Source organism: Pipistrellus hanaki, assembly GCF_964339955.1.
Source record: "Pipistrellus hanaki genome assembly, chromosome: 9".
In the NCBI taxonomy this organism is placed as follows: Eukaryota; Metazoa; Chordata; class Mammalia; order Chiroptera; family Vespertilionidae; genus Pipistrellus; species Pipistrellus hanaki.
Window position 1 is genome coordinate 49,056,824 of NC_140511.1, and position 26,885 is coordinate 49,083,708.

At 41.2% G+C, this 26,885-nt stretch overlaps 1 protein-coding gene across 1 annotated transcript; it reads left to right on the forward strand.

The window, feature by feature from the left end:
- The first annotated feature begins 1,501 nt into the window (after window positions 1-1,501).
- On the forward strand, window positions 1,502-26,279 carry CTR9 (CTR9 homolog, Paf1/RNA polymerase II complex component). Its single transcript, XM_084893511.1, has 25 exons — window positions 1,502-1,760; window positions 2,745-2,843; window positions 6,131-6,370; window positions 6,901-7,018; window positions 8,209-8,298; window positions 9,330-9,478; window positions 10,922-11,029; window positions 12,077-12,184; window positions 12,302-12,538; window positions 12,955-13,044; window positions 13,158-13,286; window positions 13,392-13,575; window positions 14,463-14,551; window positions 15,290-15,475; window positions 15,565-15,652; window positions 15,826-15,974; window positions 18,015-18,131; window positions 18,257-18,402; window positions 19,787-19,858; window positions 20,374-20,509; window positions 20,660-20,806; window positions 21,212-21,366; window positions 22,250-22,346; window positions 22,551-22,663; window positions 25,225-26,279. Exons 1-25 carry the CDS (start codon window positions 1,716-1,718, stop codon window positions 25,643-25,645), a joined length of 3,513 nt encoding a protein of 1,170 aa, XP_084749637.1. The 5' UTR covers window positions 1,502-1,715; the 3' UTR covers window positions 25,646-26,279.
- The last annotated feature ends 606 nt before the right edge of the window (window positions 26,280-26,885 follow it).

Here is a 26,885-nt window from a genome sequence, read left to right on the forward strand (position 1 = left end):
ATCTGGCTGTGAAAAGCAGCAGGGTTGCTCAAGTCTGTCAGAGAGAGACAGCTGGAAATTCAGGCACAAAATTCCCTGGGGAGCCACCCACCTTGTGCTCTGGTAGAGGGAGAGCACAGTGGACTGGAGCTGTGGGAGCAGAAGCCAGGATTGGGGACTCAGCGGATAGAGCTCAGAAGGCAGATATCTCCAGTTTCCTGTGCTAAGTCATTCCCTCATGCAGCGGAGGACATCTTTCCCACAGAGTTTTGTCTTGCCTAGGGGGAAGACAGTTGACCTACCAGTAGTCAGCAAACTCATTAGTCAACAGAGCCAAATATCAACAGTACAATGATTGAAATTTCTTTTGAGAGCCAAATTTTTTAAACTTAAACTTCTTCTAACGCCAATTCTTCAAAATAGAATCGCCCAGGCTGTGGTATTTTGTGGAAGAGCCACACTCAAAGAGCCGCATGTGGCTCGAGAACAGCAGTTTGCCGACCACAGACTTACCCTGTTGGGAAGCACCTTACCCTGAGGCTACTTAAGATATTAAAAGTAACAATTAGCCTCCAGACAGAAGCAAAACTGCTCCACTCTATTGAAAAAAATCTTTTGCCAGGCCTGAGGACGATTGCCTGGGGCCATTCAAGTGGGAATCCTATCAGTCTGTAGGCAATCTCTGGAGGCTTTGAGTCTTTGCCTGATCTGTTTAGTCAGAAACAACATTTGACACTGTCCTGCACTAGAGATGGAGAGGCCCAGAGGATCTACCTAATATATAGTCACAAACCCAGACAGCCAAAATGAGGAGACAAAGAAATAACCCCCAAGATTTTTCTCTGGTTTAATCAAAACATTGAGTACTGACTAATGTAATTATATCTTTAATTTAATTAAAACGATAATTAAGCCGGGACCGGTTTGGCTCAATGGATAGAGCGTCGGCTTGGGGACTGAAAGGTCCCGGGTTCGATTCCGGTCAAGGGCATGAACCTTGGTTGGGGGCATATCCCCAGTAGGGGGTGTGCAAGAAGCAGCTGATCGATGACTCTCTCTCATCGATATTTCTAACTCTCTATCTCTCTCCCTTCTTCTCTGTACAAAATCAATAAAATATATTTTTTTAAAAAAACGGTAATTAAAACATATTTGATCAAATTTATAAGTTAATCAAAACTTTTATTACAGGTTTAATAAATTCTTCAACAACTTTATCAAAGTCACAAATCTATTCTCATACGCTTCAAAGAACCGGGAAAAAAAATAAGCACAAAATACATGAACTATTGCAATGATTACAGAATCCAATCCAGCTCGGAGAATTAAAAGCATTGCCCTGAGGTCAGGGGCAGGCCCCGAGCCTGCGTCTCATTGGTCGCTCCGCTGGGCGGGGCGGGGCAGGGCGGGAGGCTCCGCCCCGGCGTACGTATTCTGATCCAGACCGGAAGTACGCACCAGGGAAGGAGAGCTTTGGGATCTGTAGTCCAATAGGCCCTGCTGCCAGGAGTGCTTCCGGGACAGGGGGCCGGGCTGCCGGAAGTGGCGGGAGGCCGTCTGTTGCTCGTTGTTTAAGCGGCTGACGGGAAGGAGAAAGTGGAGCTCCGGCGGCGCCGCGGCGCGGCTGTGGGGACGACCAGACCCCGCACCACTGTCGACCTCCGGACGCGGCGGACCCCAAAAGCACCGGCTGCGGAGCGGCGGGGCAGGGCGCCCGCTCCCCTCTCGGTCTCATCATGTCGCGGGGCTCCATCGAGATTCCCCTCCGGGACACTGACGAGGTGAGTGTCCAGTATGGGGAGAGGAGGGTGGGGGCGGTGAACTCGCACGTTCCCTCGTCCCGCTCTCCCGGAGCCCAGGTCGGACACCCCTGCCGGCCGAAGCTCTGCGCGTCTCGGTGCCCATTCCCCCTGCGCCTTCCAGGCTGGGGACAGTGCGATCCTGCAGCCTAGGGCCCCCCGAGGAGGAATTCTTGAAAGTTCCTCTCCAGCCGGTTGGGTTCACAATACTCTGCTATTTTCCTAATTCACGATCGCAGGGAGGTGAGGGTGCTCAGTAAACTGGAAGACAGATCACAGAGATGGGTGATGTCTTGGTGGTCTCTGCGGCTCAAACCAAGTGTCTTTCCCTGGGAATAGGTAGGATGTGGTCCTTTCTCCCTTAGAAACTCGAGTCTGTCCCGGTGCACGAAATAGGAACCCCAAGATATAGCCGTTGCTATTTTCTGATAGAATTCACCCCCTTCCCTTCCCGACGCCTCATCCACGGGGGCCTGAGTAGAGCTTTCAGCATTGATGTTCTCTTATTTTCCTACTGCTGTGGTTGTACCCACATTCAGGTGTGTCTGTGGTACAGGTGATTATTGTGTACAGTGGCATTCACTTTGGCATTGCATTACCTCTGGGATGTTTATCTACATTCTGCCTGCAATTATATGTTAAGCAGGATTTTGTTTTGTAGTTTTTGAGTAAGTATTTTATATAAAAGCTTTTGTAGTATTTTATAGTTGTAGTGATTTGTGATTTGAAGAGAACTATAGGACTTGTTTGCTTCTCTATGCATTTTCTGTTGATATTACTTATAACCAACCTACTTGTATGCTCCTTAAACATTTCCTAATATATACTACTAGTACACTTGCTCAGCCTTTCGGAAAGTGAGCAGAAACTCTACATATATCCATATTGTTGTATATTCAAGAAAAGCAGCAAAGAAATGTGAATTGAAAAAGAAGAAAGGTTAAAAACCTGCATTTTGTGTTTTAGGTCATTGAACTTGACTTCGATCAGTTACCGGAGGGGGATGAAGTTATCAGTATTTTGAAGCAGGAACACACACAACTGCACATATGGATTGCTTTGGCGGTCAGTATTAATGAAACAAGTATTTTTTTATATGTTGACTGGGAAAACTGTTTTCAGATACAGTAATAGCCAGCTTGGGTGCATAAAGAACTTGTACCATGTGTATTGTAGTTAATTGTATTACCACTTATGAAACAAAAAAAGTATATATTGGTAAAGGCAAAATTCATTTAAGTTAAATAGTACTCTATATTAAATATTTGATTATTCAGAGATTGCTTAATGTTTAAGGATAAGCTAAGAAAAGACAAGATGTCAGGATGTAAACATTACTAGTTAACATTATTTCCCATAAAATAAAACATTGCCCATAAAAATACTCTAGAAAGTGATTCGTTTCCAGACTAACTCACAAAAGTCCTTATGGATGAAGCTTATTATGGGCTTAAGGTTTTTATCCTGTTTGGTCATCAGTACTACTGGAAATTCTCCGGAAAATCACCTCAGAGATCCTAAAATTCTACCACCCTCCACCTCGCCAGTACCAGTTGCATAACGATGTTTCCTTTTTTGTGGGAACATTATAGTAAGTGATTATTGTAATAAACACTATAAGCATTACTAGAGGCCTGGTGCACAAAATTTGTGCACGATGGGGGGGGGGGGGCGGGGGGGTTTTGTCCCTCAGCCCAGCCTGTACCCTCTCCAATCTGGGACCCCTTGAGGGATGTCTGACTGCCTGTTGGGGTGGTCTGGGCAGGCATCCCTCTCACAATACAGGACTGCTGGCTCCCAACCACCCACCTGCCTACCTAACTGCTTCTGCCTGCCAGCCTGATCACCCCCTAACCACTCCCCTGCAAGCCTGATTAATGCCTAACTGCTCCCCTTCCAGCCCATTTGCCCCCAGCTTCCCTTCTCTGCCAGCCTGATCACCCTTAACTGCCCTCCCATGCAGGCTTGATCGCACCCAACTGCACTCCCCTGCTGGCCATCTTGTGACCATCTTGTGTCCACATGGGGGCAGGATCTTTGACCATATGGGCCAGGATCTTGTGTGTTGGAGTAATGGTCAATTTGCATATTACTCTTTTTATTAGATAGGATAGAGGCCTGGTGCATGGGTGGGGGCCAGCTGGTTTTCCCTGAAGGATGTCCTGGATCAGGGTAGGGGTTCTCTTGGGGCGTGGGGAGGCCTGGGTGAGGCACTGTGGTGGTTTGCAGGCCAGCCACACCCCCTGGCAACCCAAGCGGAGGCCCTGGTATCTGTAATTTATTTATCTTCTACAATTGAAACTTTGTAGCCTAGAGTGGAGCCGAGCCTTCTGCTTGCGCCGTGACTGCCGCCATTTCTGGTGTGATATCTGTAACTTCTATAATTGAAACTTTGTAGCCTTAAGCGGAGGCCTGGGCTGGCCAGGGTATGCAGAAAGCTTGGCTTCCTACATTGCCGGGGAAATCCAAGCCTCCTTCCTGCTCTGCAGCTATCTAGCCACATATTTGCATATTTGTTCCTGATTGGCTGGTGGATGTGGTGGAGTGGTGGTTAATTTGCATATTACTCTTTTATTAGATAGGACTCCTAAGCAAGTGTGCCTCAGGCCACTTTTATGGAAAGATACATAGGCTCCTAATATTGTTGTTTTCTTTTTTTTCTTTTTTTTTAATATATATTTTATTGATTTTATACAGAGAGGAATTGAGAGGGACAGAGAGTTAGAAATGCCGATGAGAGAGAAACATTGACCAGCTGTCTCTTGCACACCCGCCACGGGGGATGTGCCCGCAACCAAGGTACATGCCCTTGACCGGAATCGAACCCGGGACCTTTCAGTCCGCAGGCCGACGCTCTATCCACTGAGCCAAACCGGTCCCGGCCTAATATTGTTGTTTTCATGGGTCAGAGGAGCAGGTCTGGAATTGGGCCTGTGCTCAGTGCTCAGCCTACCTTGTTTCTCCAAAAATAAGACAGTGTCTTATATTAATTTTTGCTCCCAAAGATGTGCTAGATCTTATTTTCAGGGGATGTCTTACTGTTCCATGCGCTAGGTCTTATTTTCGGAGGATGTCTTATTTTCGGGGAAACACAGTAACTCTTAGAGTTTCTTATGTATGAATGTACTAAGAAATGCTTTCAGTGGAAAGCAGTGCTTGAACTGCTAAGCTTTCTCGTCTATGCAGAACAAGCCATTAATGCTTGCCACACTTTTTTAAACCATAAAGTAATTTAGATTTTTTTTTTTTTTTTTTTTAGTGCAAATGTTTTCTTTAACAGCACTCATACAAAAATTGGAATAGTGAAGAATTAGCATGGCACGAGTGGTAAAATAAATTGGTGAAACATTGTTGGCTGTTGCTTGTTACATAGAAAAGAGTGTAGGCTTTGGGATTATAGAGTCCTTTGTTCAAATTGCAACATGGCTGCTAACTAGCTGTGTGATCCTGGACCAGCAATCTACCCCTGAGTCTGTTTCCTCACCTAAAATATGAGGATGTTAGTATTCACTTTGAGGGTGGTGTACAGATTAAATATAATATATATATGAAGCTCCTGGCATAGTATGTGGCCCATATTAGGTAGTTAATGAATGATTGATATTTCTTTTATTATTAATTAATAAACATGCCTAGGGAAGTTATTCAACAAGCCCCAAGTTATAGATAATTTTTGGTAGATCTAGAGCCAGAACCCAAGTTTTCTGTTTGGAGTTCTTTATATTTCTCATTATTGCTTTCTCTCTTGGGCTCTGATTTAGTTTGAAATCAATTATTGCTAGGTAAGAAGTAAATTGGAAACATTTGTAGTAAATTTTAATATTGATAGCTTTATAGATATAATTCACCTATAATAAACTGCATATATTTCTTGGGTACCATTTGAGAAGGTTTATCAAATATAAACACTTGTGAAATCATCACCACTACGGAGATAATGAATATGTCCATCCCCCCACCCCCTAAAACTTTCCTCCTAACTTTCCCCTGCCCCCTACAGTGCCCAAGTAACACCTGGTCTGCTTTTTGTTGCTAAAAAGTTTTCATTTTCTAGAGTCATATAAATGGAATCATATAATACGTATTCCTTTTTGTCTGGTTTCTTTTACTCAAAATAATTATTTTTAGATTTATTTATGTTATAATATGTATCAAAAATTCTTCCTTTTTACTACTGAACAGTAGCCATTGTACATATGAACCACAGTTTCTTTCTCCATTCACCTGTTGATCAACAACTGGGTTGTTTTCAGTTTTTGATTATTACAAATAAAACTGTTAGAAAGATTTGTGTACAACTTTTTGTATGGACATATGCGTTAGTAATTCTGATTTGATTCTTTATCTCATAGTTGGAATACTACAAACAAGGAAAAACAGAAGAGTTTGTGAAGTTGTTGGAAGCAGCACGAATAGATGGCAATTTGGACTATAGAGACCATGAAAAAGACCAGATGACTTGCTTGGATACATTGGCGGCCTACTATGTACAACAGGCACGGAAGGAAAAGAATAAGGACAACAAGAAAGATCTTATTACACAGGCAACCCTGTTATATACAATGGCTGATAAAATTATTATGTATGATCAGGTAAAATAAGTTGTATTTCTTTGAATTTATGAAAGGAAACAATATTACATGATAGGCAATAGATCTTTTTGAGAGAATTTTTCTTAAAATATCATGGTTAATATAAATGGTCAAAACAAAGAGGGGTTCCTTGATTTTTGTTTTTATTTTATTTGTATTTTCTTCTCCTTATTAAAATTGGAATTTCTTTGGTCCTTGTACTGTTGAAGTAATTTAGCATACAAAACTTATCCACATGTTTAGTCAGTAATTCCAACATCTCCAGCTGGATTTCAAGCATATTTTTTTTAAGTTTTAACTTTTCTTTATGTCATTGTTCCTAGCACCGGGGACTTGTTGCATTTCAGAATAATTCCTCAGTTTGTTATTAAGAATTGGTCATTACTAGTTTAAACACCTTACAGTTGATAGAGGAATTTGGGTGATGCTGCACCTCCTTTCTACATGGTTTTTGTTTTAGTGTTATACATTCATGTTAAATTGTGGTTAATCCTGGTAAAGAAGTCAAACATGATGCATTGCTTTTTCAGAACCATTTATTGGGAAGAGCTTGCTTCTGCCTACTTGAAGGTGACAAAATGGATCAGGCTGATGCACAGTTTCATTTTGTACTCAACCAGTCTCCAAATAATATCCCAGCCCTCCTTGGTAAGTCATTTTCGGCAAACATCTTACAAATCCATCTTTTTCAGCATATGCCTGAAATGTATCTCTTCATAATAGCTCCTTAGTAATGGGCTGGACACCAAAGTAGAGAGCTTCACCTTATTAAAAATAGAACTATCTGTGCGGCCAGGCCCGGAGCAGCAGCTGCCAGGCTGGGAGCGGCCAGGCCCGGAGCGGCCAGGCCCGGAGCGGCCGGGCCCGGAGCAACCGGGCCCAAAGCAGCCGGGTCGGGTGCAGCCAGGCCCGGAGCAGCAGCAGCCAGGTCCAGAGCAACTAGGTCGGGAGCGGCGGTGACCAGACCCGGAGCAGCTGGTTGTGGAACGAACCAGAGCAACAGAGGCCAGACCCAGAGCAGCCAGGCCCGGAACAGCTCGCTCCTCGCCTGCCCCTGCCCCACGGCTGCCTCTCAGACATGGCTGGAAACTTTTGTGGGCACTTGAGGGTCTGCTGAATCAAGTGATGAAGGCTTAGATCTGGATGTGTTGAGTTAGTATAGGGCTGGGGTGTTGATCTGTGAGTGCCTTGGATAGGGCCTGGATGAGGCTGGTTGACCTATTTGGAAATGTCTTTTGTGTGAAATGTATCATTGGGCATGTGGTGCTATTATTGATATGAGAAAATGCTAAATAACTGATTTACTATCTGAAAAGGGATTTACTATCGGGGAAAGGGAGGGAGGAAGAGACTGAACATAAACTGCACCTATGGACGAGGACAATGGGGGATGGGGAGGGGACGGAGGATGGGGTGGAAACCTGGTGGAGGGGGAAAGAAATGAGGAACCTTTGTAACAATATGAACAATAAAGATTGATTAAAAAAAAAAATAGAACTATCTGTAATAGATCATTGTTTCTGTTGAAATTATAGAACTAAAATATATACCAGTTAGAACAATTTTGTTATCCACTTCTAAAGAGTCAATAAACAATCTCTATTTGGACAACTTTAGGCTATTTTAATTATTGTTAACATTCAGTATAAAGACAGGACTGTTTTATTTATAGGCATAAATTAATATACCCTTATGGAAAACAAATTTTGATATGAAATCACTTTCACTATTTTCAAGTAGTATTTCTTACTGAGATGTATTTGATTTAGGTGAGTGTAGAGCATGTGAGACTTGTGTTCTTCAATTAGTGCATGTTTATTTTTTTAAAATCTTTACAGGTAAAGCTTGCATTTCATTCAACAAGAAGGATTACAGGGGAGCTCTTGCTTACTATAAGAAAGCATTGCGTACTAACCCAGGATGTCCAGGTAAGAGGAAAACCTTATTTTAAGTCTAAGCTGTGTTTGATCCAACTTAAAATATTAAGGATTTGGCAGTTGCTTATAAAGTTAGTTTTGAAAAGATTCTGTAGGTTTATTGAAATGACAAAATTGAGACTTTTACAAACACTATGTTTGATTCAAAAACTGAGTAGTAGCCGAAACCGGTTTGGCTCAGTGGATAGAGTGTCGACCTGTGGACTGAAAGGTACCGGGTTCGATTCCGGTCAAGGGCATGTACCTTGGTTGCGGGCACATCCCCAGTAGGGGGTGTGCAAGAGGCAGCTGATCGATGATTCTCTCCCATCGATGTTTCTAACTCTCTTTCCCTTTCTCTTCCTTTCTGTAAAAAAATAAAATAAAAAACCTGAGTAGTAGATATTATAATCTTTTTGCCCTATACTACTTTTATTTCCAAAGTCCTATTATTTTAGATCTAAAGTTTTGCTATTAAGGGAAGAATAGGAATGGGTTGATAAAGGAAAAGGGAAATGGAATCAAGAAGATTTTTTTTAAGATGGGAGAATATGTGTAGATAAGAATGATTTAGTAGAAAAGGAAAATTGGATGATATAGGAAAAATACCCTTACATAGATGTGAAGATTAGGATCTTGTGGCCAGTGGAGAGGTTCTTTAGTTAAGAGCATGGTTGTGTTTTGGCATGGCCTTAAAATCAAGCAGTGTGTATAAGCATAGCTATGAGCAGAGATGATATGTGCATGTAGTCAGTCACAAAAGGTCTTAATGAAGCTTTTTGTTATCTTTTAAAATTACTCTTCAAAAATTAGACATTGTAGAGATAGTGCAGCCAGGAATATTGGGAGACAAGAAAAACAGCAGTGTTTTAGGTGTTCTGTTCTATGGTGAGAAAGGTATCTATGGTGAAGGGGTCAGGGTTGGGGAGACAGGGAGAGAGTAGTATGATCTAACCTCATAAATAGAGAATGTTTAAGCATTTTTAAAATTTAAACCCTAAAATGCTCTAGCTTGACAGATTGAATGACTTTGTTTTTTTTAGCGGAAGTTCGTTTAGGAATGGGCCATTGCTTTGTGAAACTTAACAAACTGGAGAAAGCTCGTCTCGCATTCAGCAGAGCGCTGGAACTTAATTCCAAATGTGTGGGGGCATTGGTCGGACTAGCTGTTCTAGAGCTCAACAATAAAGAGGTATGTGAGTGAAAAAATCCTGGCCGATAGTCAGGCCCACAGTCCCTTATCTAAAACTCCTGAGGCCAGAGTGTTTCAGAAATCAAGATTTCAGATTATAGAAATGTAACAAGGTGCCTGCACTGCAATAATAAAGAAACCTGGTTATTAAGACTCAAGCCCAAATGTGAATTTATATTTCTATGGCAAAAGGAGTGGCCTTTCACACCAATAGGATAGCCTCACACTTCAGGTAAAGTCTGCCACCATATGAACTTGCTCCAAGATAATAAAAAACTTTTTTTTTAGAGTTTTTTGGATTTCATATTCTCAGTTATGAGATTATAGACTGTATATCAGTTTGGAGTGCTTTCAACAGCATGTAACAAACGAAGCACACACAAGTGACTTAAACATAGACTTTTCATTGTGTACTAAACCAACTAGACTTGGATTTGGTACCTCATTATCATCAAACCCAGGGTTTTATATCTTTCTGTCCTCCCTTACTATGTGGCCATTCCTCCTTATCTGTCACCTCATAGTTGTAAGATAGCTGCTACATCTCCAGGCATCTCATTATTATATCATCTGGATAAGAAGGGAGGAAAGGGAAAGGATTTGTTCTATCCTGCTTTCTGGCTGGAACCACCATCTTTCAAAAATTCACCAAAATGACTAACAAAGGGGAAGAGGAGAGCACCCGCTATATATTCTCTAGGCCTTTTAGAAAACATAGAGTTGTTCCTTTAGCCACATACATGCAAATCCACAAGAAAGGTGATATAGACATTGCGGGAACGGGCACTCTTCAAAAAGGAACGCCCCACAAATGTTGCCATGGCAAAACTGGGAGAGTCTACAATGTCACCAGCATGCAGCGGGCATTGCTGTGAACAAGCAAGTTAAGGGCAAGATTCTTGCCAAGAGAACGCATGTACATATTGAGTATATTAAGCACTCTAACAGCTGAGATAATTTCAAGAAATGTGTGAAGGAAAGTGATCAGAAAAAGAAGCCAAAGAGAAAGGTACATGGGTTCAATTGAAGTGTCAGCCTGCTCCACCCAGAGAAACACATGTTGTGAGAACCAGTGGAAAGGAGTCTAAGCTGCCTGAATCCTTTCCTATGAATTCCTAGCATGACAAATGTCAAAAAGTAAAATACCTCTGTACTGGTTTCGTAAAGTCCTATCCTGTATTGAGAAGGAAGCTCCCAGATGCTTCCCTGTGAAGTTGCCTAGACAGGGTTTTCAGTGGAGGTGCTTCTGCAATTAATTAAAAGAGAACTAAATTTTTACAATTTAATTCACTGTTTTATCTCTGAAGGTCAACTAAAACAAGAGCTATATTTTGGCATCTGAACTTAGATTTATGGAAACTTATTTCTTCAGACTATCAAGAAAACTGGAAAGTGCTAATTAGGTAATGTTTTCACTCAGCCCTGTCATCGTTTTTCTTTCAGGCTGATTCCATCAAAAATGGTGTCCAGCTTCTTTCCAGAGCTTATACCATTGATCCTAGCAACCCTATGGTATTAAACCACTTGGCAAATCACTTTTTCTTCAAAAAGGTAAGAGGAGTAATTTCTTAAAGTTCTTTGCTTTTAAAAAATAATTTTTTTTTTTAACTCATAGACACAGATAACAATATGGTGGTTTCCAGAGAGAAAGGCTGGGAGGGGATAATAAAGGGTAAAGGGAATCAAATGTATGGTGAGGGAAGGAGATTTGACATTAGGTGATAAACACAATGGAATATACAAATGATGTACTACAGAATTATACTCTTGGAACCTATATGATTTCGGTAATCAAAGCAAAAGTCAGGTCTGTCGTGAAGATCATGACCCAGGCATTCATATAGAGCTGAATTCTGTCTGGCAGTTGCTATTCTCGGGTGATACAACATTTCCCTGGAGTAAAAAAAAACACCTGAATTCAGCCCAGCCGGTGTGGCTCAGTGGTTGCTCGTCAACCCATGAACCAGGAGATCGCTATTTCGCCCAGTCCTGGGCTCAGTCCCCAATGTGGGGCGTGCAGGAAGTCAGCTGATCAATGATACTCTCTCATCATTGATGTTTCTATTTCTCTCTTCCTCGCCCTTCCTCTCTGAAATCAATAAAAATTTATTTTAAACAAACATACCTGAATTCAGAGTCTAGTTTTTCCACTTTAGACAATACTCTTTAAGCCTCCACTTACCCATCAGTAAAATGGTAATAATGACACTTTTGGCAGGATTTTGATTAAACTTGGAACTAATGCAAGTATCCCTAGCATAGTGTTTGGCACATAGTAGTTCTCAATAAATTGTGACTACTGCTGTCTCATATTAATAAGGGACTTAACCTCTCTTAGGTTTTTCTCATCACAAAAATAGGGCTGTTTACTGCAAAGGATTGTTGTCGGGATTAAGAAAGTAATACCATAGATATAACGGGCAAATGTTAGTTCCCATTTCCCCACACTTATCAGCAAGTGAAATGAGAAAAAATGATTAGTGATCTGTATACAGTGCTGTTATTGTTAGTTCAGTTAACATTTTAAAAGAAGCCTTTTAAAGTTGAGAGTGATAGAGTTTGAATTCACTCTGTTGATTTCGGATCTTCCTTGTTCAGGATTACAGTAAAGTCCAGCACTTGGCCCTCCATGCATTCCATAACACAGAAGTGGAGGCTATGCAAGCAGAAAGTTGCTACCAGCTGGCTAGATCATTCCATGTCCAGGTAAGATCATTTTCAGCCTTCTCTAAATATTAAATCCTTTTTTTTTTTCTTCTAGTTTTTCATGTCTTTGAAAAACTTCGTACATATTGTTGATCTTGTTTTACTTTCATTTTTCAGGAAGATTATGACCAAGCTTTCCAGTACTACTATCAAGCCACACAGTTTGCCTCATCCTCTTTTGTGCTGCCATTTTTTGGTTTGGGACAAATGTATATTTATCGAGGTGACAAAGAAAATGCATCTCAGTGCTTTGAGAAAGTTTTGAAAGCTTATCCTAATAATTATGAAACTATGAAAATTCTTGGCTCTCTGTATGCTGCCTCAGAAGATCAAGAAAAACGAGACATTGCCAAGGTACATTTTTTAAAAATCTTAGTTATTTTCAGTTATCTATTTCTCCCTAGACTCATTCCTTATTTCTTGTCATTGTTAGCTGAGCTCGCTCCAGTTGAAAGAACAATTGTAGAGTAGCCACCACTTCCTACTTGGACGGCTTGTGGTTGGAATGCTTTAGCTTACACTCTTTTTTTAAAAAAATATATATATATTTTATTGATTTTGTACAGAGAGGAAGGGAGAGAGATAGAGAGTTAGAAACATCGATGAGAGAGAGTCATCGATCAGCTGCCTCTTGCACACCTCCCACTGGGGATATGCCCGCAACCAAGGTACATGCCCTTGACCGGAATCGAACCCGAATTAGTCCCCAAGCTGACGCTCTATCCATTGAGCCAAACCGGTTTCGGCTAGCTTACACTCTTTTTCCCCAGGGCCATTTGAAGAAGGTCACAGAGCAGTACCCTGATGATGTTGAAGCTTGGATTGAATTGGCACAAATATTAGAACAGACTGATATCCAGGTATTTTCAAAATGCTCTTCATCTCCTACCTAATGTGTTTTTTGTAAGCCTGGTGGAGCGTATGTCTCACTCACTTTCATTTACATCTTATTCTGCTCACCTTGAAAATACAGGGTGCCCTCTCAGCCTATGGAACAGCAACACGGATCCTTCAGGAAAAAGTACAGGCCGATGTCCCCCCAGAGATTCTAAATAATGTGGGAGCCCTCCATTTTAGACTTGGAAATCTAGGGGAGGCAAAGGTAAGAAAATAGATATTCTCTTCTTCTATACCGTCACATTGAATGCATACTCTTTTAGCGATATCCACTAAGTCTTTTAACAAAGTAAGTTTCTTTTTTTTATAGAAATATTTTTTGGCATCACTGGATCGTGCAAAGGCTGAAGCTGAACATGACGAACATTATTATAATGCCATTTCTGTCACAACGTCCTACAATTTAGCCAGGCTGTATGAGGCGATGTGTGAATTCCATGAAGCAGAAAAGCTATATAAGAATATCCTACGGGAACATCCTAACTATGTTGATTGTAAGAATTTGAAACTCATTTTAATGTATTAAAATTCCCACAATGTCAACAGAAATTTAGCCTAAAAATAAAAAATCTTTCTTAAAACCAATAGTAAGGAATTGTTGAAGGTTACAATGTCCCCTTTTCTTCAAGGCAAATTCGTGGCCTTAAAAAAAATGCAGCTTCCCTGAAATTTATGCTAGAAACTGACACAACTAAAAATCAATTGGACCTATTTCATGGATGAGGCTATCTTACTGTACTTCCTTAAAAGAACCTAAAGCTATGGTGTTTTGACTGATCAAATCAGGAGCTATTAACTTGGCTCCTGACATGCTGTTATTGATGAGTTTAGTGGAATGCCAGACTGAATCTGAATTGATTTGATAAGCAATAGTCAGCCATGGTTGGTTTCTTGAGGAAAGTGAGGTTTTATGGAGAAAATAACTTATGTTTGTGTGGCACCTTTATTATTATTACGTAAGTGAAAAAGTCACAGTTAGAATATAGGTTTTCTAAGAAGTAACCCCTAGTCATCCATGCTTTCACTATTTGCTGTATGACAAGCAGCTTTGTAAGAAAAGTAACTTGACAGTAGCTTGAGAAATTGGAGGCAGAACAGCTCTAAGCATTTAGAAGAATTTAGCTTGAGATGAGGTCTTGGAACAGAGTGCTAGCATTGGAAATGGAGTGGGAGAGGTAAGACTTGATAGTGGCTGAGTTGCTTTAACTTGTTAGATTTTTAATTAGTTATGTTGATGCTTGATATTTTTTCACCTGTGGGTATTTTTCTGTTCATCATATGAATAAGTAAACAAAAACCAATTGTTTCAAATGTATGCCTTTAAAATTATAACCTTTATAGCTAATATTTTAAGCAAAAACTTTTAAATGTTCTTTTCCAGGCTATCTGCGCCTAGGAGCCATGGCTCGAGATAAAGGAAACTTTTATGAGGCTTCAGATTGGTTTAAGGAAGCGCTTCAGATTAACCAGGTTGGTAATACTAACACTTAGGTTTGAAAAGTAATTATTTCATCTTTTCCCCCTAGTAAATCAGTTTTTCCTTTTAATGGCTATCATATTTCTAGTATCTTCGCGTCTTCCTGTTTTTTGTTTTTGTTTTGTTTTGTTTTTTGTTAAGGATATTAAAGAGTATAGAATTTATCTTAACTTTTTTATATGGCCCACAGTAAGAAATAGGCTTCATGCCCTAGCTGATTTGGCTCAGTGGATGGAGTGTTGGCCTGCAGACTGAAGGGTCCCAAGTTCAATTCCAGTCAAGGGCTCATGCCTGGGTTGCGCCAGGCTTGATCCCCAGTAGGGGGCATGTAGGAGACAGCCGATTGATGATTCTCTCTCATCATGGATTTTTCTATCTCTCCCTCTCCCTTTCTCTCTAAAATCAATAAAAATATATTAAAAAAAAAAAGAAAAAGAAATAGGCTTCACATCTTAGCTTAGTACACACACGTATACCAACAGCTGAAATGAAATTTGCTAGTCATTGTGTGCTCTTGCCATGAGGGTGACACATATATTTACTGTATTATTCCATTCTACTGCACTTCTTTTGCTGATAATTACACACTAAATTGGTCTAACAACTCTCAGTTTGAAAACACTGTTGTAAATGTAACTTATAAACCTCTTCAGTAATCAGCTGTGTGGAAAGATAATTGATCTCTCTGAATCCAAATTAACAGATTTCACTAGTTTTTATATGTGTTTTAGGACCATCCAGATGCTTGGTCTTTGATTGGTAATCTTCATTTGGCGAAACAAGAATGGGGTCCAGGCCAGAAGAAATTTGAGAGGATATTAAAACAACCGGCTACACAGAGTGACACGTACTCTATGCTGGCCCTTGGCAATGTCTGGCTCCAAACTTTGCATCAGCCCACCCGAGATAGAGAAAAAGTAAATTTCTTTTTCCTCTTTAAAACAAAACTGATACTTGTTTCCTCTTGTTTGAATTTTTGTATAACATCTGGTGGTTGTTTTTATAGGAAAAGCGCCATCAAGATCGTGCTCTGGCCATCTACAAGCAAGTACTCAGAAATGATGCAAAGAATCTGTATGCTGCTAATGGAATAGGTGAATGTGAGACTTGAATCTCCATAATTGTGAAATGAGTGCTTTTGTAGGAATGTTGTAGATCAGAATTTTCTTCTAAGTGTAATGAAGTTAGTTGTTTTAAAATGGACTTTTACTTGTTTTTCCCGCCACAAATAGAAAATTCTGAACTGTGAACCTTTTTCTAACTTTAGGAGCTGTTTTGGCCCACAAGGGGTATTTCCGTGAAGCTCGTGACGTATTTGCCCAAGTAAGAGAAGCAACAGCAGATATCAGTGATGTGTGGCTAAACCTAGCACACATCTATGTGGAACAGAAACAATATATCAGTGCTGTCCAGATGGTAATGTCTTATCTTTCAAGATATTTTCATTTTGTGTTCATTGTTGAGCAGATGTTTTCTGAACCATTCTGGTCCTTCAGGGAGTTGCATGCTCTCTTGTGATACTGTGTCAATTCATCCTATATAATATAAGGGTAATATGCAAATCAACTGAATAGGGGAACAACAGGTCGCTCTGATGCACACTGACCACTAAGTCACTAATGGGTTAGGCCCACAAGAAGCAGTCAGACATCCTTAGATCTGCTGCAGAAGTGGGAGAGGCTCCTGCCATCACTGCTGCGCTCGCCAGCCCTCAGCGTGGTTTTTGGCTGATCATCCCTAACCCTTCTGCCTGCCTGCCTGATCACCCCCTAACCATTCCCATGCCAGCCTGATTGATGTCTAACTACTCCCCTGTCAGCCTGGTCACACCTAACTGCCCTCCCCTGCAGGATTGATCGCCTTCAATTGCCCTTCCTTGCAGGTCTGGTCCCTCTCAACCACCCTCCCTTGCTGGCCATCTTGTGTCCACATAGGGGCAGGATCTTTAACCACATGGGGGCAGCCATATTGTGTGTTAGTGTGATGGTCAATCTGCATATTGCTCTTTTATTAGATAGGATAGAGGCCTAGTGCACAGGTGGGATCCAGCTGGTTTGTCCTGAAGGGTGTCCTGGATCAGGGTGTGGGTTCCCTTGGGGCATGGGACAGCCTGAGAGAGAGGCCTGTGGTAGTTTGCAGGCCAGCCACACCCCCCAACGACCCAAGCAGAAGCCCTGGTATTTGGGATATATTTACTTTCTATAATTGAAACTTTATAGCTTGGAATGGAGCCAAGGCTCCTGTTCGCTCAGTGGTGGCAGCCGTTTCTGTTTGGATTTGTTTTCCTTCTATAATTGAAACTTTGTAGCCTTGAGTGGAGGCTTAGGCCAGCAAGGCAGGGGTAAAGCTTGGCTTCCTTCATTGCTAGAAAAATGCCTCCCTCCTGCTCTCTTATGCTATAGCCATCTTGGGTGGGTTTATTTGCATACTCACTCTGATTGGCTGGTGGGCTTGGCTTGTAGTGTGGAGTGGTGGTTAATTTGCATATTACTCTTTTATTAGGTAGGTTAAAGTGAAGGCCCGTCTTTGGTGTCCAGAGTTATGAGCCTTGGATCCACCAGTTGCTTCATATTTGTTGAGTACTTCAACTTGAAGTAAAAGAGTCATACGATAGTCCAAAAGTGGAAAGGTTCTTGGGCTCCAAGGGAAATACTAGGATAACAGAAAGCATGCTTCTTACTAAAGGTAGCAGCAAGAGCAGCCAGGCTCTGGAAAGTGGTTAACCTTTTTTCTAAGAAGGGTGGGCATTATTACTGTATTCAGAATATCAGAACGGCACTAGTCACAAGGACTTACAGAAGCCAGATTGCATAGGATAGTCTCAGAAGTTGTGTTTTTGGAGAGGTGTCTTCCTGATCTGCAGAATGATAACATCGCCTTTTAAAATGCCAATTGATTATTAGAGATAATCGGGAAAACTGTCTAAGGGTATTTCATGAAAAAGAACTTACCTATGACAAGATATATTTCATGATCAAAAAGTGGCATGCTCATAGCAAAAGTAATACCAGTATTGTCTTATTAGTGGTTTTCCAAAATGTTAACAGCCAAAAATATGAACCTTCTCATGCCCATTGCCAGTAGGTTCCACCAATCCTAAAGACAGGTGATAGAGAGTATAACCAGAAGGAGCGAGGTATGTGAGCAAGGTTGTCAGTAGCTGATTCTAAACAGTATTGCTAACGATGAAAATGGCCTTCCAATCTGCTTATCCTCTCTATGTTGGTCCAAATTTCAAATGGAAAAGCTATTTCTGGTAGTTTTTCTTTTGATCTGATTGTTTATGTTATAAAACTGTATCCTTGTGAAAGTCAGAAATCATTCTCAGATTCTTTGAAATTAACTACTTAAGGGATTGAATACATTTTTATATAGCGTTAAGATTGTTGAAATTTCATTACAGAATAACAGTATCACTTAATCCTTGTGGAGTTTTAACTTCCTCTTTTACTGTAGTATGAGAACTGCCTCAGAAAGTTCTACAAGCACCAGAATACTGAAGTTGTGCTCTATTTGGCCCGGGCCCTCTTCAAATGTGGCAAGTTACAGGAATGCAAACAGACTTTGCTGAAGGTAAAAATAACCCCTACATTTTATTCTGTCTTATGCATGTTCACATACCTGACACTCATATTGACTAAAATCTTTTTTTGTGTCATTAGAGCATGCGCAATATTTACTTTGTTTCTTACTTATAGGCTAGACATGTGGCACCCAGTGATACAGTTCTTATGTTTAATGTGGCCTTGGTCCTACAAAGGTTAGCTACCTCTGTCCTGAAAGATGAGAAGAGTAATCTAAAGGAAGTACTTAATGCTGTGAAAGAACTGGAGCTGGCACATAGGTAAGAGTTTGTAGACACAACCTTTGAAATGCTTTATTTCTTTAGACGCGTGTGTCTCGAAAAGTGCTGAAAATCACTTCTCTCGGGAATTTCTTAGAAAAAGAGAATCTTGAAAGGGAATCTATTCAAGTCATTCCAGCGATTTTTAAACCAAAGCAGATAGCTGCCACCAGGTGGCTGGGAGCCTGCCAGATTTGGATCACAGAGCCAGATCCCCAGAATTGGCTGGCTGCTAGCTTTGCAAGCTTTTCATTTTTAGATTTTTCATTAACCTGACAGTAATATGACCCCGCATTTTACACACTTGAAACTTTTAGATTCCACTTATGTTGGTTTTGTTATGCCAATGTGTCTTTTCATGGGATATTAATTTTCATTGAGTCAAGATTAAGGCCTTCACTCTTAAATAATGAATAGGTTTATTTAGCTTAAAATGTGTGTAACTTGATAGTATTTATTTGTAATTCAATGTGTGATAAAATTAAAACCTGACATCTTTTCAGATTATATCTACTGGTAACCTTATTTGAATTCTTATTTAAGCATTTCTTGCTTTGCTTGGTAGATTGTGTTTTCATGGCTTCAGACGCCTAACCTCCATGCTGACATTTTTAGTAAATTTAGTGTTTAGTAAATATTTATTGTTTGAACATATTTTTGGTTATTAATTTACTGATGACATTAAGTATAACTTGGCTTTTCTTAATGTACTTGGTTTTTTATTGAACAGATTGAGTGGCATATTTTTTTATATATATTTTATTGATTTTTTACAGAGTGGAAGGGAGAGGGAGAGAGTTAGAAACATTGATAAGAGAGAAACATCAATCAGCTGCCTTCTGCACAACTCCTAGTGGGGATGTGCCTGCAACCAAGCTACATGCCCTTGACCGGAATCCAACCTGGGACCCTTGAGTCCGCAGGCCGACACTCTATCCACTGAGACAAACCGGTTAGGGCTTGAGTGGCATATTGATGAGAGTCTTTTAAGTGGGTTGCATATATAATTTTCCTATTGAAATGCTAGCTTTTGATGTATTAAATATATGCATATAAGTCAGTTGATGTATAAATCTTTTTTTAGCCGAAGCCGGTTTGGCTCAGTGGTAGAGCATCGGTCTGTGGACTGAAGGGTCCCAGGTTCGATTCCGGTCAAGGGCATGTACCTGGGTTGCGGGCACATCCCCAGTAGGGGGTGAGCAAGAGGCAGCTGGTCGATGTTTCTCTCTCATCGACGTTTCTAGCTCTCTATCTCTCTCCCTTCCTCTCTGTAAAAAAATCAATAAAATATATTTAAAAAAATCTTTTTTTAGACTATTAAAAAATCTAAAGGGCCTATTTTATTAAAATTATTTTAAGTATTTTATTTTCTCATTTTGTTTAGATATTTCAGTTACTTGAGTAAAGTGGGAGATAAAATGAGATTCGATCTGGCCCTTGCTGCCACAGAAGCCAGGTAACTACAGTTTGTGAATGGTGACTTCAGGAAGAAGTGGTGATGGCAAGGTGGGCTGGGAGAGTGATACAGTGAGCAGGGTCCTGCTATGTCAAGGGTCAGTCTTTCCCATTCCTCTGGGACCCCCCGCCTGGACCAAAGCTTTTTTCTGAGGGTTCTTTCAGGGAATGTTACAACATTTGTTTAGTGCTTACATTGAAACTACATCAGCTGTGTCATCAGAACCAAGATATGATTCCTGATTCTTTGAGTCACATAAGATAATATTGAAGATAATATTGAAGACCTTTTTAGTTCTGCTTTGGGCAGACATTTAAAATTTGGAAACTTAACATAGTTGACAGTATTGGTTTATGGGAAATGAAGTTAATTTTGCTAATTAACACTTCCCATAGATATCAGCTAATGGTCCTGCTTCAGACTTCTTAATTTGTGTAAGGAAAACAGATGCTTTGATTTTTGAACAAAAAGTACATTGGCTGCACTCATGTTTCTCTAAATCTGAAATGTTCTAGGCAGTGCTCTGACTTACTGAGCCAGGCCCAATACCATGTGGCCCGGGCACGCAAGCAGGACGAAGAAGAGAGGGAGTTGCGGGCCAAACAAGAACAAGAAAAAGAACTGTTAAGGCAGAAACTTCTTAAAGAACAGGTATTTATTGTGGTTCATACTAGAATTAAAGAATTATGTGCACACATATACTTTGTATGATAAAAAGAAGTCCTTTTGATGGTAGCTATGATTTATTTCACCCTAAGAACATTTTGATGAGGTTTTTGTTCTACCCTTTTTTCCTCCTAGGAAGAGAAACGTCTGAGAGAGAAGGAAGAGCAAAAGAAACTATTAGAACAGCGGGCCCAGTATGTTGAGAAGACCAAAAATATTCTTATGTTTACTGGAGAGACTGAAGCAGCAAAAGAAAAGAAAAGAGGCAGTGGTGGCGGACGGGTAAGATATTCCTCCCACTAACACTGCTGGCCCCGGTCCCTGCCTTGACTTCCAGAAATGAAGATAAAAATGATTGCATTCACTCACTCTGTACTTAGTCCTTAGCTAAGGACAGTCTTCCCAGGCAGAGTGCTTTTATTTAGAAATGCCTTCCAGTGTTAGCTGAACACATTCTACCTTGTAGTGAACTGCCTAAGTTGCTCACAATTTTTGCACTTGAGGCATTTATCCTAATTAGAAGTCTTTAAAATATGGGCCTCACCGAGCACCTCTTCCAGGTGACTTGGTACAAAATCCTCCATTTGTCACATGACTGAGAGGACATGGCCTCTTTCTGTACCTTGGAATTCCAGCCACATTCCATGAGCCAGGAAAGAGCTGATTGTAGTCTTACTTGGATTTCAGCGTTCTAAGAAGGGAGAGTTTGATGAATTTGTCAATGATGACACCGATGAGGACCTGCCAGTATCCAAAAAGAAGAAGAGAAGAAAGGGCAGTGGGAGTGAACAAGAAGGCGAAGAAGAGGAGGGTGGAGAAAGAAAGAAGAAAAAGAGGAGAAGGTATTACCACTGTGTTATAAATAACCTCCTAAAAGTGGAAAAAAAAAACAACCTCATTTTCTGAACCAATCTTATGTATAGAATTTGCAAACACCCGGAAATCACTTGATCTTCCACGTAGTAAAGCCTCTTGATACCTCACTTCCTGTTTAATCCTTAGATCACTAAAGTCCCCTGAGTATTTGAATCACCTCACATCTTCACAACTTCCCTTCTGAGAGCCACAAGTTAGAACTAATTGCCTTTCTTGTATCTTTAAAATTGTCATATCTATTGGAGGATGTATGCAGTTTAGAATGAGAAAACCCCGTGTGTCCATTCTACTTGTCCCTGTGCAATCTTAGAATGAGTCACTGTGCCTCAGTTTCCTCCCTGTAAAATGGTAATAATGTTGCCCACTTCATGGTTTTGATGGATATTTTAAAAAGTGAATTCATGGGAAAGAAAGGTCTTTTAATCTGCCCAGTGCCCTCCACTTTGAGATAAGTGGTGCCCTGCCCATCTCTCACCTGGAGGTGCCTCTGAGGTGTCCCGTTTCTCTTCTCTGGTGCTTCCCTGTCCAGGAACCTTCAATGGGCTTTCTTACCTAGGCCTGTTCTTCCCAGCCCTTGGATGACTGTGTTTGGGGAAGAATCTGATTAAGTCATTCACACAGACCCATAGAATTGAAGCTGTAATAGCGTGAGTAGTTAGGAAGAAAGCACAGGAACCTGGGTCTTGTCGCACATCCTCTGTCACCGCCAAATGCCAGGTTCAGCCTCATTTTAGATCAGTAAGAGGCCCAAGAGTGACTTAATTGGCGAACATGAATATTTTGATGTAAGTAGACTTTATAGGCATGTATGAATCTTGACAGACTTTTTCTTGGTGTTCTCTACTTAAGACCTACAAAGGGAGAAGAAGGATCTGATGATGAAGACACAGAAAATGGCCCCAAACCAAAAAAGCGCCGCCCACCAAGAGCAGAGAAGAAGAAGGCGGTGAGTTTATAACACTGTGGTTCTCCACGAAGGCTTGTTGTACACTAAAATACATTCTTTCCCTGCCGTGTCTTCAAGCACTGACTCTTGATTTTGGAATTCATTGGTTGCTGTTTGAATGTATCATTATAGTACAAACCCAGTTGAACAAAATGTCCTGATGTGAGAGCCTTGACTGATCTGTTATGTTTGATCTTTCTTTAGCCCAAGCCAGAACGTCTGCCTCCTTCAATGAAGGGAAAAATTAAATCCAAAGCCATAATATCATCCAGTGATGATTCTTCAGATGAGGATAAACTGAAGATTGCTGATGAAGGGTAGGCATATTCTTTCAATGAAAGATAACTAAGCTCTTCCAGGGACGGTCTCCATAAGCATTCAGAATGGTGCAGCGTCTGACATACCATTATAGGCTGTCCTGCAGTACAGCCTCTAACAAAGCTAGGCCAGCCCGAATCCCTGAGAATAGAGTTGTTTACCTTTACACCAAAAAGGGTGGGAAAGTGCCAGAATCCATATGGGGGTGTGCCCAAGCACTCTCTTTGGAGTTAGTGTGTGAGACCAAGAGTCTACAATGAAAAAAGCATGTCAGTAGGGCCTATGGTGGGCCCATGTGTGTAAATTGTGCTGTGACAAGATCAGGCATGCTTTTCTTACTGAGGAGCACAAAATATTGTGAAAGTGTTAAATAAAGGAAGGAAGGAGGATGGAAGGAAGGAAAGAAACAGTGGTCACTGCCAAAATTCTCTTCCAACTTCTTAGAACCTTATAGTTGGAAGAAACCTTTGCACCTATCTTCTTCTAACCCATCATTTTGTCCCACTATGTGTTTGTCCCTTGGCAGAGAAAAACTATTTTGAAATCTTATTTCTTCATTGATATTAGCTGACATTTCCTGCATGCCATTTTCCTAAATGCATCATTTTTCTGTACTACCGTCGACTGGAGGGGCCTGATCCTGGTCACGTGGAGATAGGGACTGCTTGACCGTTTCCTCCCATGTTGAGGTGACTCAGCTCCACTCGCGTGGTGAGGGCTTATCCTAGACAGCTTGTCCAGTACTCTTTACCTCACAGCTCACCAGTGAAACAAGATTTGCTTTTACTTGTCTTGAACTTATCCTTCAAAATTGAGATGCCCGCCCACCCCACCCCCTACCCTCGATTTGAAATCTTAAGACCAGGACTTAGGATACTCTCCCATGTTCTTCTGATGGTCATCACATCATTTAGTCACTTAATAGAACATTGTAGGAGTTGGTGTGCTAAGTACTGGGCTATAGAGGAAAAAGATGTAGACCCCCCCCGCCCCCAAGGAATTTATGCTTTAGAAGCAGCAGAGAATCACAGATAAATAAAATACATTATAGTAGGTTAAGTGTTATCACTTAGGTTTTGCATTTCTTGTTTTCCAGGGACCATACCTAATCTGGAGTTGGGAAGCTGTAAGAGAGATTTCTTTGTGAAAGAGAGGTGGTTTGAGTTGAGTGTTAGAAAAAGAATAGCTGGTCCTGGTTGGTTAGAGATTGAGGAAGAGGTGAGAGGTTAGCTCAATGAGGAACCAGGAGTGCTGGTGTGAGCTGGCCTTCTAGGGTAGGGATCTGTAAGGAGCCGTCTGTGAAGATTGGCAATTCCCCTTTTCTCTGAAGACACTGGCTGACAAATTCGGGTTGCTTTCCCCTACGGCACTGTTTTTTTGCCTTTGCCCACAGTGTTGCCCTGACCCATTGGTTAGAGGCATGTGTGATCAGAACAATGAAGTGTGTGGTTTTGGAATGAGCACTGTTAAAATGCATAGCCCAGTGTGAGAGCTACTGCCATACCTACCCCTGAGGCCAAGGCCAAGTTGATTGGAGCCACTTGCGTCAGTTAGACTTTGTCCTAACCACCGTGACGTGCTTGCTTATTTGGCCAGAGGGAAAGGAGGGAATTGGATCTCACATGCCCACTGGCCTTTGGTGTCTATACAGAATGAGTATTTAGTGTCCTCTTGGTCACTCTTCATATTCTGTCAGAGTGACCTGAGTTATGTGTGTGCATGTAGGTTTCAGAAGAACGTAATATATTCACCTCCCTCACCTCTTAGACCGAACCCTGTAGGATTCAGTATTCCTTTCGTGGGATATCTGCAGTGGGAATCAAAACTGAGGAATATGCCAGATAAGTATGTCTTCTCTCCAAGGCTCTGGGGGGTGATGGTTAAAGGATATTCTTTCCTCCAGAGCCTTCAGGAAGCAGATTCCCTGGTGCCACCACCACTCCCAGCAGAGGCACAAACACCCTTGCTCTACCTCACAGCTGCTAATAAGCAAGCTGCAGAATCCCCCGAGCCCAGCTTCCCAGCTTGAGGAGGTATCTGGCTGGGGCACCAGTGCAGTAGCAGATCCAGGGGGAGAAAAGCTGGCTGCTCAGCACTGACAGCAGGTGGTGGCAGTACAGGAGGTGTCCCAGGCAAACAGCCTCAGGCCAGGGTTCACCTCCAGTTTTTACAGCCAAGTGAGATCCCGGGCTTTTCCTGGGCTGCTATGAATTTGCTTATAAAAATAAACTACCCTTTTTCATAATTTTATATATGAAATGTAATGCTCTGTTCTAATGAAAGGTGCCTAATAAAGCCAGTAAGGACCATCCTTCTCTGTTTATATTGCTTATCACTAAAGTGCCTGATTATTTTTTCCTTTTTAATTTTTTTTTATTGTGAAATATGTCACATTTATTAAGAAGTACCCAAAACATCCCAAATGAACATCTGTATAAACACCTTTCAAGTCAAGAAATAGAACATTAAATGCCCTCTTTTGCTGAAAGCACGTTCTCTATTTGTCAAGCTCTTGGTCGGCCAGAATCCTGGTGTCTGACAGTGTTTGTCTCTTTGCCAGACATCCTCGCAACAGCAATAGCGACTCGGACGAGGGTGAGCCGCGGAAGGACCGAGCCTCCTCCGAGAGCGATTCGGATGAGAACCAGAACCGGTCTGGCAGTGAGGCGGGCAGTCCCCGCGGGCCCCGGAGACAGCGGTCCGATGAGGACTCAGACAGCGACCAGCCGCCCAGGAAGAGGAGGCCCTCGGGGTCCGAACAGTCAGACAATGAGTCTCTGCAGTCTGGGAGGAGCCCCTCGGCCGGATCGGAGGGGGACTCTCGGCCGGCTTCCCCGAGTGCCGAGTCAGAGCGAGATTCAGAGAGAGGATCTGATAACGAGGGTTCTGGCCGAGGTTCCGGAAACGAGTCAGAACCAGAGGGATCCAACAACGAGGCCTCGGATCGGGGCTCAGAACATGGGTCAGATGATAGCGACTAGGTTTTATTTCATAAATAAGCATCTCTGGAGGAAACTTTTTAATATATGAAGCTGTGATAAAAGTGTTTCAAATGTTTAGTCAAACAGTTGTGAAATTTTTCCTAAGGCAATATTTTTTATCTGTATATTGCTAAGCCCCAGGCAACATTTCCTGTGTTAAGAGTCCAATATTTGAATCTCTTGTGCAAGTGAAGAATGTGACTATTCTTCATTGTGGTACAGTCCCACCTATCAGATGTGAAAACTGCAGTAAAGTAAACCCGATGCTACACCATTCCACCAAGGTTTGACTGAAACTGGCAGTCTCATGCTCTTTGTGTTAAGCAGCATCCAGTTTTGACTTTTATTGCAATCTTTTACCAAGTGGTGCGAGAAACTTGGCATTAATGTCTTTGTTCTGTTTTTATCTTAGATTAAGAATATTTTTATTTTCTGGGGGAAGAGGTGCCTGCTGTATAATTGTACCAGAGTACAAATGAAAGGAAGGTTTTCTTCAGAAGTGTAATACTGTAGTGATGTAGATAAAAATCACAAACCTATATATAATGCGTTAAGTTGAGTAAGATGTGGAAAATGCTTTTTTGTTAGAATACAGAGCTACCTAAGCTTCATAATAAAATTCTTTACAAACTTTTATGGGTAACTTTGTGTCTTTTTTATATGTGAAAGTTTAGCATAAATAGACTAGACAGGTATTTGGAAGAACCTGAACTAAGGCAAATGTTTATTCAAACTTTTGTAATTCTTTGTAGATTTGTGGAGGTGTTTTTTTTTAAGTTGCAGGGAAACTAAGGTACTAGTATGAGTTTTACTTTCAGTAAGTTATTCATTAACAATCTAAGAGCAGAATTTTTATTTAGTGCAGTACAGTTTGTAAAAACTATAATATATTCAACAAGTATTAGGTTTTGAGAATGGAGAGATTTTTTTTTTTAAGTCATTTCTGCCCTGAAAAATTTAATGGTGAAAGTTCATTGTCCCTGTGGTATGAAAAATGGGGTAATGTTGGACAGGTTGTGGGAGCAAAGGGAGGATGGAGTCTAGGCCCCTGATGGTTTCCTGATGGACATCTGCCAGGTGGAGAATTAAGGGCGGGCATTATAGGCTGTGGCAGGAACCAGAGTAACCAAAGGAGGTGAGGCTTTCAAAGGTGAAGAGCCTGAGATTGAGAAGTTCATGCAGCTCTCAAGGCGAGGTTCAAATCGCCTGCTTTTTCCAATGTCACACAACTGAGGTTAGT